Below are 16536 nucleotides of genomic sequence, written 5' to 3'. Positions count from 1 at the left end.
CGCAGAATAGACTGGTACACTGAGCTCCCATATAGTCACTACCCACCTTCAACAATTGTCGGCTCTGGTCGAACTTGTTTCATCTGTATTGCCACCCATCTCCCCACCCTTACCCTCTGCCATGACCCACTGGATTATTTTGAAGCAGATGTGAGATATTTCATCTATAAATGTTTCAGTGTGTATTCCTGAAAAATAAGGGCAGTTTTAAAAAATATAACCACAGGATCAATGTTAGGGTTGGACTCCATACTTTGACTGCCAAGGACACAGGTTCAATCTCTGGTCAGGTTTCTAAGGTCCCACCAGCTACATGGTGTGGCCAAAAAAAATAAAGTTTTATGGATGATATTTTTGCAGTTGATTTGTTTTTTTACCCCATTTTGGTTTTTTTCCATGCAACTTGTAAAGTTTCCTGACTTCTTCATTTTACTGATTGCACCCCATTTGGTCTCTTAACATGTTCCTTTGACCCCTGAACTTCCTATAAACTGGAAGTTTGAAGTTTACCTGCTTCAAGTTTAATTTTTTCTCAATAATTTTTCATGGATGGTATTCTTTTTCATTGCTATGTTTTTCACAGCTTCTTAAACAGTATGACTCAGTGATTGAAAGGCGAAGTCTTAGGGAATTCCCTGGTGGCCCAATGATTAGGACTTGGCATTTCACTGCCTTGACCCTGGTAAGAAACTAAGATCCCACAAGCCGTGTGTCGTGGCAAAAAAAAAAAAAGTTTATAAATTCCTTGTTTTTGCCCTCAGAAAGCACAGCTAATAAATATTAGCTGGTTGGTGGTTGCCAGATTCTGTGGGGATGGAGAGAATGGGTTTCTATTAATACGTATCATGGGGGAATTAGGCAGGTGATAGTAAGTTTGAATAGGGAGCTGTGGTAGGGGACATACAGTTCTGTGCATTTGTTAAAACTCATGGACTTGTTCATCACAAAGAGTAAACTTTATATAAAGTTTTAAAAATCCATCAGGATGTGGTAAGAAGGATGGAATACAGATAATCACAAATGAATCTAAGTGTATTACAAGTGAGTCACATAACCACATTGAGTGAAGTTAAGTAAATTTCTCACAGGAGTGTAGGTTAGAAATTCTGAAACGACTTTATCTACTTTTAGTTGTATTGTTCAGTAAATAAGTAAATATATTGTAGACCATCAGAGCCAGGTTTCTAACTTAGAGGAAGAAATTACAAATAAGAAATGATAATTCATTCTGTTGCTGAATTGGAGTCAGAGGTGTCAGTATGGATGGACTTGTTTACTTATAGATGATAGATAAATATAGACATGTGCATGCATTATATTTACATATAATTTTTTCCTAACTCCATTGAAAAGGGCTACAAGCACTGGGACCCCTGTAGCAATGAGCATATCTACATCCAGATCTTGATTTTTCTTTTTTATTTAAGATTTTTTTTTTGGGGGGGGCATGGACCATTTTTAAAGTCTTTAATGAATTTGTTACAATATTGTTTCTGTTTTATGTTTTGGGTTTGTTTTTTTTTTTTTGGTGGTGGGGCAGTTTGAGGCATGTGGGATCTTAGCTCACTGACCAGGGATTGAACCCACAACCCCTGCACTGGAAGGCAAAGTCTTAACCACTGGACTGCCAGTGAAGTCCCAGTATCTTGGTTTTTAAATGCCATTCTTTAATAAAAGAAATCAGGACTCCTTGAAGAACTGTATTGATTCCAAGACTGGACTAGAGAAAATAAAATATGAGACTAGACCATCTGGTGATGCCAACCCACTTAAAAAAAAAAAAAAAGGCATATTAAAGGGACATAGAAGCCATCCAGAATGCCCAAACTGAAACAAATTGAACAATAAAATAAGGATAGTATTGATATTTAATTACAAGCCAAAGAAAAATACTCATGAATCTATACTGATGTCAACACCTGAACAAAGAAATGGGGCCAGTGGGAGAAAAGTGACAGCATTTTCTTTCATAAGGATTTCCGTTATAAACACAGAAGGAATGTGAGAAATAGAAAAAGACCATCAGAATGCAACAGTACCTTGCTACAGGCAAGATAAGATCCACCAATGAGTAGAAAGAAATTTAAACAAACAGGATATTTGCATAGTCTCAAAATAGGCCCTCCTCCCTTCCCCACCCCACTCCTGAATCAATTACAAAGGAAAAATTAGTAACTTCTCTGTGGTGAATCCTGACTGACACCACCTTAGCCAAGGGATCAAGGTTAGTATCACCACAGAGATCAACATGTACTTTTCCCCCTACCCTAAACCCAACGCGTTTTAGATAGAGAAAGCTATATTAGTAATAAAATGTTATTTGGTTTTGGTTTATAATAGTAAACATCTTTTCATAGCAACATAGTACTTTATATATAGCACTGTCACAGTTCATAAAGTATTTTCACATGTTATTAGTATTTCTTTAATCCTCATAATAACTCTGTAACATTGATATTTCTAGCTATATATATATTTTTAACCATCTGTATTTTCTAGATGAAATCAAAGTCTGGACAGGACAAATGATTTCCTTCAGGTCAAATGGTGAATTAATAGCAGAGCCAAGAATCAACCTCATGTGCTCTGAATTCAAGCCCAAACTTCTTTCCCAAGAAATGATCTTAAAAATAGTAGGAACTATGATTAATGATAATAAAGAGCTCTAGGTAAATATAGAGAATATTAGGCATTTTTACTTCATATATTGATATTTATATATCTTATCTATAATATCTATTCATATATTCTAGAATATATATCATGAAAACATATATGATAGTTTATTGTTCGACATATTTTTCAGAGTCCCTTTAATTCTAGTAAGAAAACCTAGAGGTTTCAAAGGCCATACTGCATCACTCCTATATGGCATTAGAAGGAAAAAAACCACTATCAGAGTCCAGGAATTAAGCACTATGCATGTTCCATTTTGAGGCTGGAAAGATAGGGGGAAAAAATCTGAAGCTATCTGCCCATAGGTAGAGTAAAGCAGATAAGATATTTAAAACTTGCAGAAACCAATTAGTAAGTTGACAGTTAAAAGAGAGTAATGCTCTTTTGTGATCATTCTGCTCTGTTAATACACTGACAGCCTGTCTATTCATATGCAGCTGGTACTGAATGCTTGATAATATAATTAACAATAAACTGAAAGTATAGATGGTCTAGATATGATCATTGTACTGCTTGCAAAATTTGGGTACCAGTGTCTAACTCCGGGGGAGGACAACCCTCTATAGAGGGCACAAATAAACAGTTGTCCTGTAATAAGTTAATACTGAGTCATGGTCTTAACTGACAGTGAAGTCTTTCTTACTTGGTCCAAATTACTGTCTTTATTTAAAAGAGATAACTCAGTGAGGTAAATTAGTCTTGTCAAATTCTCACCATTTACATTTTTCAAAGTAATTCCCACATTTAAGTGGTTGAAGGATAGAACTGGAAGAAGCTTCTCTTAATTTTAGAATAGAGATAAACAGCACAGTTGAATAATTCACAGCTTGATAATGCATGTGACAAAGTGAAAACTTTTTTATCACAAGGCCTTGAATACATAAATATTCAAGAAATAAAATATATAAATATTGTATATTCTAAATTATATTCTAAATATATAAATATTGAGAAATAAAATTTAAAAGAATAAAATATACAACAATTTTTACCTCTTTAGGTATCAATATTGATATCAACAATATATCATTAGGACAAGATTATATAACATATTTTAGGACAAGAAACACCAGTTTCTATTATATATGTTGGCCTGTTTGTAGAAAAGGTTAGGACTGGAAGACTCTTTTAAGTGAGAACTGTAGTTAAAATAGCATATTTCCTAAGTATTCTTTATCACCTGACCTTGCAGTTTGGCCTCACTGACTCCAAATTAAGTTCCAAGAAGCCGGATGCTTACCTCATGACCAGCACTTTCTTAGGTTCAGAGCAACAGTGAGATTTTTTGTTGCCATTTTGGCACTGAAGTCTACAGGGGAAATAGACACTGCTTTAATAGATGTTCTGACTTGGAATGAGGTTGCAAAAACCCCTCCTCTTCCCAGCTCCTGATCTGTATGTAAGATGTACCCTTCCATCAGGGCCGGACCTGCATCTCTTGGCTCTCTGATCAAAGACTAAAACTTTTCTTTGGAAGCCAAGTGACCACATTTGGTCTTGATCTACTGGCTCAAAAGACACCAGGCAGAAGGTGCCTTTTTGGGGACCGGCTGGGGAGGATCTGTAACAAAATATATGTGTTAGCACTGGGTTCAAGATGTAACAAAATGTGTAGTATAGGACAGTGTCAAAAATGAAAGAAAAAGAAAGCCCATGTATCTTCTGTATCCCTATTTCTAAAACAATGCTCTGTGAGGCTTTGAATAAATGTTTAATGATGATAATAACCAACAGAAACTGAGGAGACGGCTAGAAAAGACTTCAGAGTATACTTCAAATTAACTTATCAAATCAGAGATCTGGCTTACACGGTAGTATTTTCATTCTTATACAAACCTCTGTTATTCAGCTATTGTTGACCTGCTCTGTTCCAGGCAGTATGCTAAGTGCGTGGGATGTAGAAATAAACTACAGCCTTTCTTTCTCAAAGCATATGAGAGTGTGGAGATACTGGGGAGAATGTGACCCTCCACATCAGCACTTAAAAATGCTCAATTCATTACGATTAACACACAAAAACACACACACTATCACATGCATGTAGAGCTATATTTTATTTTTGTTTATATTGGACTGGCCAAAAAGTTTGTTTGCATTTTTTTGTAATGTGACCCTATATATATGAATCAGATTGTTTTAGATTAAATAAGCTATCAGAAATATCTTTATAAATTATTACACATAGGGCCACCTCATTATTTTTGATGGCTCTACCCTGTGGATGTGTCATAATTTGCCCATTCCCTTACAAAATAGGTTATCCTGAATGTCCAAAGCGGCAGCAAGTCTATATCTTTACATACCTGTGCTGGCTTTTCTATAGGAGAGATTCCTCAACATGGTCTCTCTTGTATTTTAATGTGTCTGGCCCCACTCCTTCTGCCTTTTTCTTCTCAGGGTACAAACGTGATGTGTGAGCTGCCATCTTGTGTCTACGTGCTAAGTTGCTTCAGTCATGTCCAACTCTTTGCAACCCTATGGACTAAAGCCTGCCAGGCTCCTCTGTCCATACGATTCTCCAGGCAAGAATAGTGGAGTGGGTTGCCATGCCCTCCTCCAGGCGAACTTCCCGACCCAGGGATTGAACCTGTGTCTCTTAGGTCTCCTGCATTGGCCGGCAGGTTCTTTACCACTAGTGCCACCTGGGAAGCCCAACTTTAAGGTCTGGTAGCTTGAGTGTATCACAGTCATTTGCCTACATATGAATTTTAGAGTTCATTTTATATCTTGTGTCTAGGAGATAACTAGCTATCCTGACTGCCAGGGATATGGCATCAGAAAGAGCCTGTTTTTTTGATGACACTGATGGACATCTATATCAGCCCTGCCCTGCTTACCTGGAGACTTCTTGTGATGCAAGATAATTAAATATTATTATTCCCAAATCAGTGTCAGATGGGTTTCCTGTAGCTGAAAGCACTTTTAATTGGAACAAATGGTGGGAGCCCAATATTCTGGAATCAGTGAAACAAAACAGTTTTAATATTTGTTACTAACACACTTATGAAATGATCATAAATTACATTCTCAGGATTACTTTTCTGTGGATTAAAAACTCACAAAGAAACAATTTAAAATGGTAGAATTTATTTCATATAATGATATATATGTATACACATATACTATTTAAAAAATAATCATGTGAACTATAATCATTATAAAACATAAGTCAGCCTTAATTTAATATTATCAGAGTAAAAGAGTATGTAAAGTCAGTCTAACATTGTTTCATTTGCTTTTCAAAGTTAAGATACATAAAAGATTTAGCACATTGTATTTTATGTTTAGTTTTCATGTTACTATCATTAGGTATAAATACCCTTAGGAATGTGCCAACTTATAACTTACATTCAAATAACCAAAGTCCTATTACAATTACTAAAGTACGATAAATCACCTAAAATAAGTAATCTAAAAAAATACTAGCCTAAATTAAAACCCTGAGGAATTAAAATCTTTTTACATACACCAGTTTTGGTTAAGTGCAATTCCATGTTTGTACTACTTTATTTAAGGTCATACTTGGTAAGGCATAGTAAAAATAAAATCTACCTAAATTGCCATCTAAATCTATATTTTATTTCTTGCAACAAAGTTGTTTGTTTCTCCAAAAAAGTAGTTTCTGCATGTCGTTCTGGACCTCTTCACCACCTGCTGGCTTATTTGCTTTATATACAGTAGTCAAGAGCTGTGCACTAAGCTGAGCTGCCTTTGTGTATGGTAGTTCAGACAAAGTGCATCTGAAGAACTACATGCTTGAGAGCTCATGTCCGTGTTCGATCATGGCCTGCACAAACTGCTTGAAGACTCGGTCCATGTAGGTGGACTGCCTTGGCCAGATTCCCTCCAGAAAACCAATATGGCCTCCGTAAGAAGTAAGGACCAAAGCAACATTTGGGTTTTGCTTAGCAGTTTCTATTGGAATAGCTTGATGAAAAATGGGGGATGGTCGGGCGGGAGGGTGGATAAGAGAGGGGAAGGAGAGAGAAAAATATATATTAACTGTTGTTAGGAAAAGTGTGCAACTTTATCACTTCTAATCATTTTAAACCAAAATACCGTTAAACAAATATTCATAATGAGAATGGCTAATCAAATAAATCTAATTTATATTAACCACCCATATTCTTCTAACAGTTCATGTTCACATTCATGTACTGGATCATCATTTTTGGAAGAATCATTCGATTGGTTGTAACAGAAGTACAGGCCTAGTCTTCTTTTGAGAAATTAAATAATTCAAGAAATGGTGAATACTTCCATTATGCTATAAGATTCCCACTTAGGTGTTACACGAAGGGAAAAAAAACAAATCTTATTACCTTTGTGAGAGTTATAAATTCACTATGTATGACTTTGGTTAACTTTACATGAAGTTAGATTCCTGAGGCCAATTGGTGGCTGTGTTAAGAATCCAAAATTATAGATACGATTTATAAAAACATATATAGATAGCAAAAAAACAATGGCATAAAATACTCCCCAGTGGTAACAGTGTTTATCTTTGGGTGGTAAAACATTGGTGATTATATTTTTTCTTCTCTGAATTTTTATTTATAGTTAAGCTCTCCCTACTCCACACCCTTCAATGGAACGGAAGGTAATTTTACTGTAGGACAACTGAGACCAGTTCAAGAAAGGGCTGCCGCAGGACCCCAAATGCCTGTTTAAAACTGACCTTTCACTACATTCTTTGAAGAATAAACCTAGAGACCCTAAATCAAGGCCTAGGAAGCCAAGTCCTTGTCCTAAATGGGTCCTGAACTCAGATCCTTATCCAGCCAGCTACACCTAAAACAGAATATCTATCTTGGGATCAGATGTGAGAACTTAAGGGGAGGGGCAGATGAAATGACTTGATACTATTTTTCTTTTCCTTTATCATCTTACATTAAGGGCTTAGATTTAAAGTGCTTCATTTGTCTCTGATGGAATTATTAAGAGCCCCACTTTCACATTCTGGATACACTCAGGAATTTCTAACACACTGATAGTTACAGTCATGTCAGGAGAACAAAAGGCTGGGCCATGGGAGTCATGTGAAAGATGTTGGCTGCCTGTGCTCTCAGAATGCAGACAATTGTCTACTATTTTCAGTGTGGCTTGGGAAAGAATAAGAAATAATGAGTCTAAACTTCAACCAAGGTCAAAACAAGTTAAATGCTGGGAAATTTTTTTTGGTGGAAGAAGGGCCTGTGAAATATAAAAACAGATGCAGAAATACTAGACTTCCTTAATCCAATGAAAATAGGCTAAACAATCTCCATGTTATTCAACTGATATTAAAGTTCACAGTTTAGGGAATTTCCCGGCAGTCCAGTGGTTAGGACTCCACGTGCTCACTGCCGAGCGCCCAGGTTCAATTGCTGTTTGGGGACCTAAATTCCCACAAGGCTGTACAACGTGGCCAAAAAAACAGTTCACAGTTTAATTTTTGATTTGTGGTCAAAGGCCAAGAGTTCCATCTGTCTAAAACTACTTTGATTTAATCATAAATCACACAATGATATCCCCTAGAAAGATGGGCTTCCCTGGTAGCTCAGACGGTAAAGCATCTGCCTACAATGCGGGAGACCCAGGTTCAATCCCTGGGTCAGGAAGATCCCCTGGAGAAGGAAATGACAACCTACTCCAGTACTCTTCCCTGGAGAATCCCATAGACTGAGGAGCCTCGTAGGCTACAGCCCATGGGGTCACAAAGAGTCAGACATGACTGAGTGACTTCACTTCACTTCACTTCACTTCTTCAGAGAGATGGTAAAGTGACATTTTTAAAAAACTGGGGATTTTATGAAATTTTGGCAATACATATGTGCTGTGTTGGTACTCAGAATAGTTTAATACAGTACTTGGGGAAAATTTTTTTAAATATTTAGGGGAGAAATAAGAAAAGGTTTTATAAGAAGCTTTGTGAAGTTTCATTAGAAAAAAATTAGAGGTCAAATCTATTTATCCTTAAGATAGGTATGATTTCTGATAGGCATCTTACATTGCTTTAATGTATGAACACAGGTACGTATACCTTTGTTACAAAATTCTGTATATCTTGAATTAAGAGAATGAGGAAGTTAACTTGTGCATAATTTTCTTCTATACAGTATCCGGGGTAAAACAAACTCTTTGCCTTCGAATATGACTTTATTGTCTGAATGTGCTACATTCATTGAGTTATCCAAGGACATCTTATTAATAAAGTCTCAAGCTCTCTTCTAGGTTTAAAAGGGGAGTAATATTCCCCTTTACAAAGCTTTCTGTATAAGAACCTCAGGAAGAAAAGGCCAACTATGTCAATGTACTCTTGAGGTAGAGATACTGTAACATAGCCTGTCCAAAGAACAGATATTTGATAAGAAGGAAAGGTTGTAAGAATGAATACAAGCAAAATACTGAGAGCCATAATTTGTTCTGAGGCTCTCACAGTAGACTAGAGAAGAATATATGAAAATGTTTAAAGTGATCTGAAGCATTTATATACTAAATTATGAGTATCAAGCTATTTTTTTTCTGTTTATCACAGTGGAAACCAGTATATGAGTGACATTTTGTTTCTTATTATTGTATTTTCCCACAAAGAACATTATTTTTAAACAGTTGATTCATGTCAAAAGGTATACAAAGATGTTAATTTACCATGACTGGGTGAAAAAACATCATCCACAGAATTCAGACACAACACTGGAATCCCTACTGACTTCAGTCTACGATTTGGACTGGCATCGGTGTAATAGTCATCAATTGTCCGGTAGCCGAACATGACAGAAGTGAATCGCTTATCAAATTCTCTTAGGGATTTAGCCTGAAAAACAGAAACCAACTATATATGTTCTTGGCATCAAAAGAGGAAATAAAAGTATTACATAAAGTTTCTCTCCTACCTTCATGACATGATCCACGTCAATTTGTTTTACAAACATATGCCGGTGCCTGGAAACAAAATTTCAAAAATAAAAAAGTCATTCCCATCTCAAACACACCTAATAATAAGTAACTTGGCACAGGACATAAAGTTGTTACTCAATAAAATATTTATTGACCTTCCCTGGTGGCTCAGTGGTAAACAATCTGCCTGCCAGTGCAGGAGATGTGGGTTTGATCCCTGGGTGGGGAAGATCCCCTGGAGGAGGCCATGGCAACCCACTCCAATATTCTTGCTTGGGAAATCCCATGGATAGAGGAATCCAGGGGGTTGCAAAGAACTGGACACAGCTTAGCAACTAAATAACAATAAACAACAACAAAATAGTTACTTAATCAGACATAGCAGGAATAATAGCAGGTAATTGTTCTGAAGACTCGTTTTTAAAGATTACTTATATATTTATTTTTTTTAAAGATTATGTGAAAGTGCTGCACTCAATATGCCAGCAAATTTGGAAAACTCAGCAGTGGCCACAGAACTGGAAAGGGTCAGTTTTCATTCCAATCCCAAAGAAAGGCAATGCCAAATAATGTTCAAACTACCGCACAATTGCACTCATCTCACATTAGCAGCACACATTAGTAAAGTAATGCTCAAAATTCTCCAAGCCAGGCTTCAGCAATACATGAACCATGAACTTTCAGATGTTCAAGCTGGTTTTAGAAAAGGCAGAGGAACCAGAGATCAAATTGCCAACATCCACTGGATCATGGAAAAAGCAAGAGAGTTCCAGAAAAGCATCTATTTCTGTTTTATTGACTTGCCAAAGCCTTTGACTGTGTGGATCACAATAAACTGTGGAAAATTCTGAAAGAGATGGGAATACCAGACCACCTGATCTGCCTCTTGAGAAATCTGTATGCAGGTCAGGAAGCAACAGTTAGAACTGGACATGGAAGAACAGACTGGTTCCAAATAGGAAAAGGAGTACGTCAAGGCTGTATATTGTCACCCTGCTTATTTAACTTATATGCAGAGTACATCATGAGAAACACTGGACTGGAAGAAGCACAAGCTGGAATCAAGATTGCCGGGAGAAATATCAATAACCTCGGATATGCAGATGACACCACCCTTATGGCAGAAAGTGAAGAGGAACTCAAAAGCCTCTTGATGAAAGTGAAAGTGGAGAGTGAAAAAGTTGGCTTAAAGCTCAATGTTCAGAAAATGAAGATCATGGCATCCGGTCCCATCACTTCATGGGAAATAGATGGGGAAACAGTGGAAACAGTGTCAGACTTTATTTTTTTGGGCTCCAAAATCACTGCAGATGGTGACTGCAGCCATGAAATTAAAAGACGCTTACTCCTTGGAAGGAAAGTTATGACCAACCTAGATAGCATATTCAAAAGCAGAGACATTACTTTGCCAACAAAGGTCCGTCTAGTCAAGGCTATGGTTTTTCCTGTGGTCATGTATGGATGTGAGAGTTGGACTGTGAAGAAGGCTGAGTGCCGAAGAATTGATGCTTTTGAACTGTGGTGTTGGAGAAGACTCCTGAGAGTCCCTTGGACTGCAAGGAGATCCAACCAGTCCATTCTGAAGGAGATCAGCCCTGGGATTTCTTTGGAAGGAATGATGCTAAAGCTGAAACTCCAGTACTTTGGCCACGTCATGCGAAGAGTTGACTCATTGGAAAAGACTCTGATGCTGGGAGGGATTGTGGGCAGGAGGAGAAGGGGACGACAGAGGATGAGATGGCTGGATGGCATCACTGACTCTATGGACGTGAGTCTGAGTGAACTCCGGTAGTTGGTGATGGACAGGGAGGCCTGGCGTGCTGCGATTCACGGGGTCACAAAGAGTCGGACACGACTGAGCGACTGAACTGAACTGAACTGAAACAATTTCAGAAAAAAACTAATTCACAGATAATATTTTGGTAATGTTAAGAATTGTGGGGGCTGAGAATATCCATATTTTAGGGGCATGCTCCTAAGCCTCTAAAACATATTATGTTCATAACACAAGCTTTAAAAAACATTATTTAGCTCTGAAAACACTTAACACATTAGTTACTACCCAGGGGAGAATTAGGTACTAATAAGATTAGCAACAAGTAGAAAATCCAGGGAAATAGCCCATAGTTATTCAACACATTCAATACTAATATTTTTATTCTTTTAGAATAATTTAGAACAGTAATGAAATGGTGATCTTCAAAATGGGGCACAGAGACTAGAGGTTGTACAAGGTACATTGTGGTACAGAAAGAAAACATCAGAGCTCTTATCTATATTTTTAGCTTATACATAAAATCTTTTTATTTTTGTACATATTGAAATTGAAGGATTAATTTGTTACTGTATATAACATAATAGTGCATATAACAAATATATATATACATTAGCAGTGTTGTCCTCTAAAACATTTTACTGTGGCACTTACTCCGAAAAATTTGGAGACATTAGGTGTTTAAAATGACTTACTTATTCACGGAAGACTGGAGGCAAGTTGTCAAATAATAATTAAAAAGCAGCCAGTTCAGTGGTTTCTCCAGTGACTCCGAGCAAGCAAAGGTATTCCAACCAACTGAAAAAGTTGCAGCTGCCTTCAAAGGAGTTTTTGGTCCAATTTTGCCCAAATAATTTAAAAGCAGCATTCTAAAATGAGGAAAAACAGAACACAGTGATTAATTCGTTCTATATCACAAGACATCCTGTTTCTAATTGTGGACTTTTAACCACGGAGAAGAAACATATAAACCAGTGTGTCTAACCCTTTATCTTGGAAAACCGTGAAAATACCTTCTTTCTTTCCTTCTGTTCACATATTTATCTTGAGAATGGATAAATATGGATAGGGAATTTGAGAATGGGACAAAGCATACAGTTGTTAGTTAAATGTGTATCTTTCTTGGAGGTAAAACATCAGGAAAATCCATCGTAAGAGTGGTTTTCTTTTTTGAAAATTATATTGGGGTCTATTAAAACTTTGCAATTCCCTGGCCCCTGGCCCCCTAGCTGAGTATTCAACTTATTATGGGAGGAGTGTTTCAGGCAAATTTTTCTATAAAGGGCCACAAAGCAAATGGGTTCTGGTGGCCCTAAAAACTCAGTCACAACCATCAATACTTAACCCTGTGACTGTATTTTAAAACAGCCGTAGACATGTGTGAAGGAATGGACATGGCTGTGTTTCAATAAAATATTATATATGGACATTGAAATTTGAGTTTCATATACTTTTCACATGTCGTGAAATAATTCTTCTTTTCCAACCATTGAAAAATATAATAACCATTCTTGGCTCTTGCACAAAAACAGTCAGATTTGGCCTCCAGGTTGTGGTTTGCCAATGCTTGGCACAGGTGAAAAATCACAAGGAGTGGTTTTCAAATGTGTTTGCACACTGAAGTCACCTGAGGAGTTTTAAAAACTGATTGATCTGGGTCTCACCTTGAGATTCGGAGTAATTGGTCTGGATGGCCATTCCAATTGTCTGTGCATCCTTGCTCCCTGGGCTTCCCAGGTGGTACTAATGATAAAGAACCTGCCTGCCAATGCAGGAGACATAAGAGATGCAGGTTTGATCCCTGGTTCGGGAAGATCCCCTGGAGGAGGGCATGGCAACCCACTCCAGTATTCTTGCCTGAAAAATCCCATGGACAGAGGAGCCTGGCGGGCTCGAGTCCATGGAGTCACAAAGAGCTGGACATGATTGAAGCAACTTGGCACACATGCACACCTCGCTCCCTACAGCTCCTTGTCTAGAGTTAGACTTCCTCAATTGTGGCAGAGCAATCAACCCTAAAGTCACTTGTTTTCTTTTCCTGCTCCCTCCTGCTGTTTGTCCTTATCTCCTTTCACATATTTTCCTCTTTTCCTTTTGTTCTATCATTTTTCCTGATTCTACTCTAGTTTTACTTTGGTAAAAGGGACAAGCATGGAATGTAACACAGTACACCAGAAATCCAAGTTTGACATTTACAACTAAGAGAAAGGATAATAGTATAAATTCTGTTTCTATTTTCCATCCTTTATTTCTCCAATTGCTCAGGTTCTGAAATGAGTAAAAATTCTCTCTCATTCTTTTTTTTCCAACCCAGATGGACTACAGAGTGAATGAGAGATATTAGATCAAAAATGGAGATTTCGGGGTTTGCTGTTTTTTGGGTATTTTTGCTGTTGTTGAATGAGGTTTGTTGGAAATGTTACAGCAAAAAGACAGAAATGGCTCCACGCTGTGTTTTGAAATTCATCCCAGCTGTAGACTAAGTGACCTGCAGGCTGGACAGATGCCAAAAACCAAGAGCTTCAGCATTTCCATCATGTCAGAATCTCCTTCAGTGATTTCCTGATCCAGGGCAGAGACCTCAGGCTGGAGATTTCCCTTTTGAGAACAACTCTTCATAACGACTGCATTCCTTTTTTTATTGTACATAGCTCCCTAAGCTAGTTAAGGGATAATGCTTCTCTCCTGCAAAGGGGTCATTCCAGTGTCTAGTTGTGGTGGCCCAATTCTTTGGCTGGCAGTCAAGAGGTTTCTGTGAGGCTGGTGTAAAGGGCAAACTGAAAGAGCTAGAAACGAACCTTGAAGGAGCAGGAAGCACCAAGAATAGCTGTGACCGAGTAGGTGGGGACACTTCCTGGTTATTACTCAGGAGTAAAATAACATCAAGATATCACCCCATAAAAAGGCCATGTCACTTTGATAAGAAAAAGACTCCCTTTTTTCACCAAGAAAAAAAAAAAGCAGATAGAAAAGATAAAGAACTCACAGATTAAGAGATTTAAGAGACATAATCTGTCCATATGTGGACTTTATCTGGCTCATGCCTCAAACAAACTGTAAAAACCAGCCAACAGATTGACAGTGAAATGAAATACTGACATCGAATATTTGATGACATTTAGGAATTACTGTTAGCTTTGTTCAGGTGTAATAATACACTGTGGTGGGTTGTTGTTATTGTTTCTTAAGAGACTCTACCTGTCAGAGACCCATAAATCTCTATAAATGATGTCTGAAAATTATTTTAATGTAATCAGAGTTGAGAAGGAATGGAGGGTAGATTATCCTTGAATTGACAGTCATTGAAGCTGGGGAGATGAATATTTATGAGGAATCATACTCTTTCTACTCATATATACTTGGAAATTTCTATACATTTTTAAAGCTAGTCTAGGAACCCAATGGGAGACTGGAATGTGACCAGGTCTCGAGCAGCGTGGATTCCTTGGTGAGACTTAGTTCTGGCTCAAACTGCTGCTTGGCCCCAGGCATAACAGGCGTGGGGATCACCCAGTCTGGGCATAAGGGTCTTAGATGCTTTTGTCTGCTGCATCTCCAAAAGGAAAAAAATGTATCAACCTATAAACCACATCCCAGAGTGGTAAACCCACTTGGGAACATGTCACAGTGCTAGGCAACTAGAAAGGGGACTTCCCTTTCAACAATTTACAAGACATTAATATTCAACCAGCTGCAAAGGCTAATGGTCAAGTTCTGCCTTCAGGCACTGAGACTTCAACTCGACAAGAATAGGCATTTCCCAGGAGCCTCTGAATAAAGAATCAGGGCCTGTTTACATAAAGTCTGGCTTTTTAAAAATTCAAGAATTTATATGACTAAGGGAAGAAAGTTCAGCTGCCACCCTGTCCTTTAAGGTTCTCATTGTGGGGCAAAGGAAAAAGTGAAATACTTTTCTTTAAGCACAATTCACAGATTTTGTCTGGGTTTTCTGCCCTGATTCAGACTTCTTCCTTTTTAGTAGGTCAAGTCCGACCTTCCATGCTAATGTAAGAAACGTATTCTTTGCTTCTTAGTTTTATGCTTATCAGAGTCTAAAAAACTACGGTGAGAGCCAATCTTTCAGAGCCCATCATTTGTAAAGCTGTTCATTTTCAAGTAAGCATGCTCGCAAGACATTTTGAAAATTGACAGATACATTGACTATAGAATTAAGAAAAAATATTTTCTGTTTCCATGTGTTTGCTGATTTTGGACAATGGTTTAGGTCCTCTAAGCACAGCAAAATGCCATATAATAAAAATTTTGTTTTTTATTAAAGCTCACTATTACTACAACAACAACAACAAAAACACACAAAAAATTAGCACAAATGAGGCTAGGCTTTCCTGGTGGCTCAGATGGTAAAGAATCTACCTGCAATGAGGGTGACTCGGGTTCGCTCCCTGAGTCAGGAAGATCCCCCTAGAGAAAGGAATGGCAACCCACCTGAGTATTGTTGCCTGGAGAATACTATGGACAGAGGAGTCTGGTGAGCTACATACAGTCTGTAGGGTTGCAGAGAGTCAGACACGACTGAGCAACTAACATTTTCATCCAACCATATGTGATAAAATATGAGCAACCCAAACATTTGCTTTTAAATGCCCATTTAGCTTATGGTCATCAGAAAGAGACAGGCACTAGGACCACTTCCCTCTAGGACATTTTAGAAAGGAAAAATCTTACCCTCCCATTGACACTCCTGCTGCCAGAAATGGAGCAGAAGGGTACAGACTGTGGACGTGGTGAATGACTGTCTCCAAGTCTTCAGTGTTCGAACAACAGTAAGTCCTTGGCGTCTGCAAGCAACAACAGGTAAAGCACAAAAATTAAAATTGGGAGGGGAATCATTTGTGTAACACAGAAATGTAAAAAAGAGCAAAAAGTCATAACTGGAAGAAAATGACCTTTGTTTGCACACACTATATGAGTCAGGATAATTTTCCATTTTCTGTCTTGCAGTTCAAATTTATGCCATTTAGAGTCAGTACTACCCGAGTTGGCACTAACAAAAGACTCTAATCACACAAGGAAGTCTGGAGGGAAATGGGACAAGACCAATATAAATACCTTAAATTAGACAGATATGCAATACTCTATTCAAATGTGTCTCTAACTAAAGAACAGAGTCAATTTAGGAAGAAAAAGTGGAGAACGATACTTTTTTATAGGAAACCAACAACAATTTAGGCCTGACAATGCCAAAG

General features: G+C 37.7%; 1 protein-coding gene across 1 annotated transcript in view; it reads right to left on the bottom strand.

Annotated features, from left to right (window-relative positions):
* Positions 1 to 5746: 5746 nt before the first annotated feature.
* The window catches only part of ABHD3 (abhydrolase domain containing 3, phospholipase), a 49859-nt gene continuing 39069 nt past the window's right edge, over positions 5747 to 16536 (bottom strand). Inside the window, exons 5-9 of the mRNA XM_086373015.1 lie at positions 16016 to 16128; positions 12025 to 12198; positions 9552 to 9600; positions 9307 to 9472; positions 5747 to 6603 (exon numbers count right to left, since the gene is read on the bottom strand). Of these exons, the coding sequence (XP_086229141.1) occupies positions 6425 to 6603; positions 9307 to 9472; positions 9552 to 9600; positions 12025 to 12198; positions 16016 to 16128 (681 nt within the window). The 3' untranslated portion in view covers positions 5747 to 6424. The remainder of the gene's footprint in view (positions 6604 to 9306; positions 9473 to 9551; positions 9601 to 12024; positions 12199 to 16015; positions 16129 to 16536) is intronic.

The sequence above is a fragment of the Bos grunniens genome, chromosome 24, assembly GCF_055505025.1.
Source record: "Bos grunniens cultivar Pamir isolate PY7600 chromosome 24, Bosgru_T2T1.0, whole genome shotgun sequence".
Lineage (NCBI taxonomy): Eukaryota > Metazoa > Chordata > Mammalia > Artiodactyla > Bovidae > Bos > Bos grunniens.
Note: the sequence above shows the minus strand (reverse complement) of the source record. Positions and strands in the feature narration are given on the sequence as shown.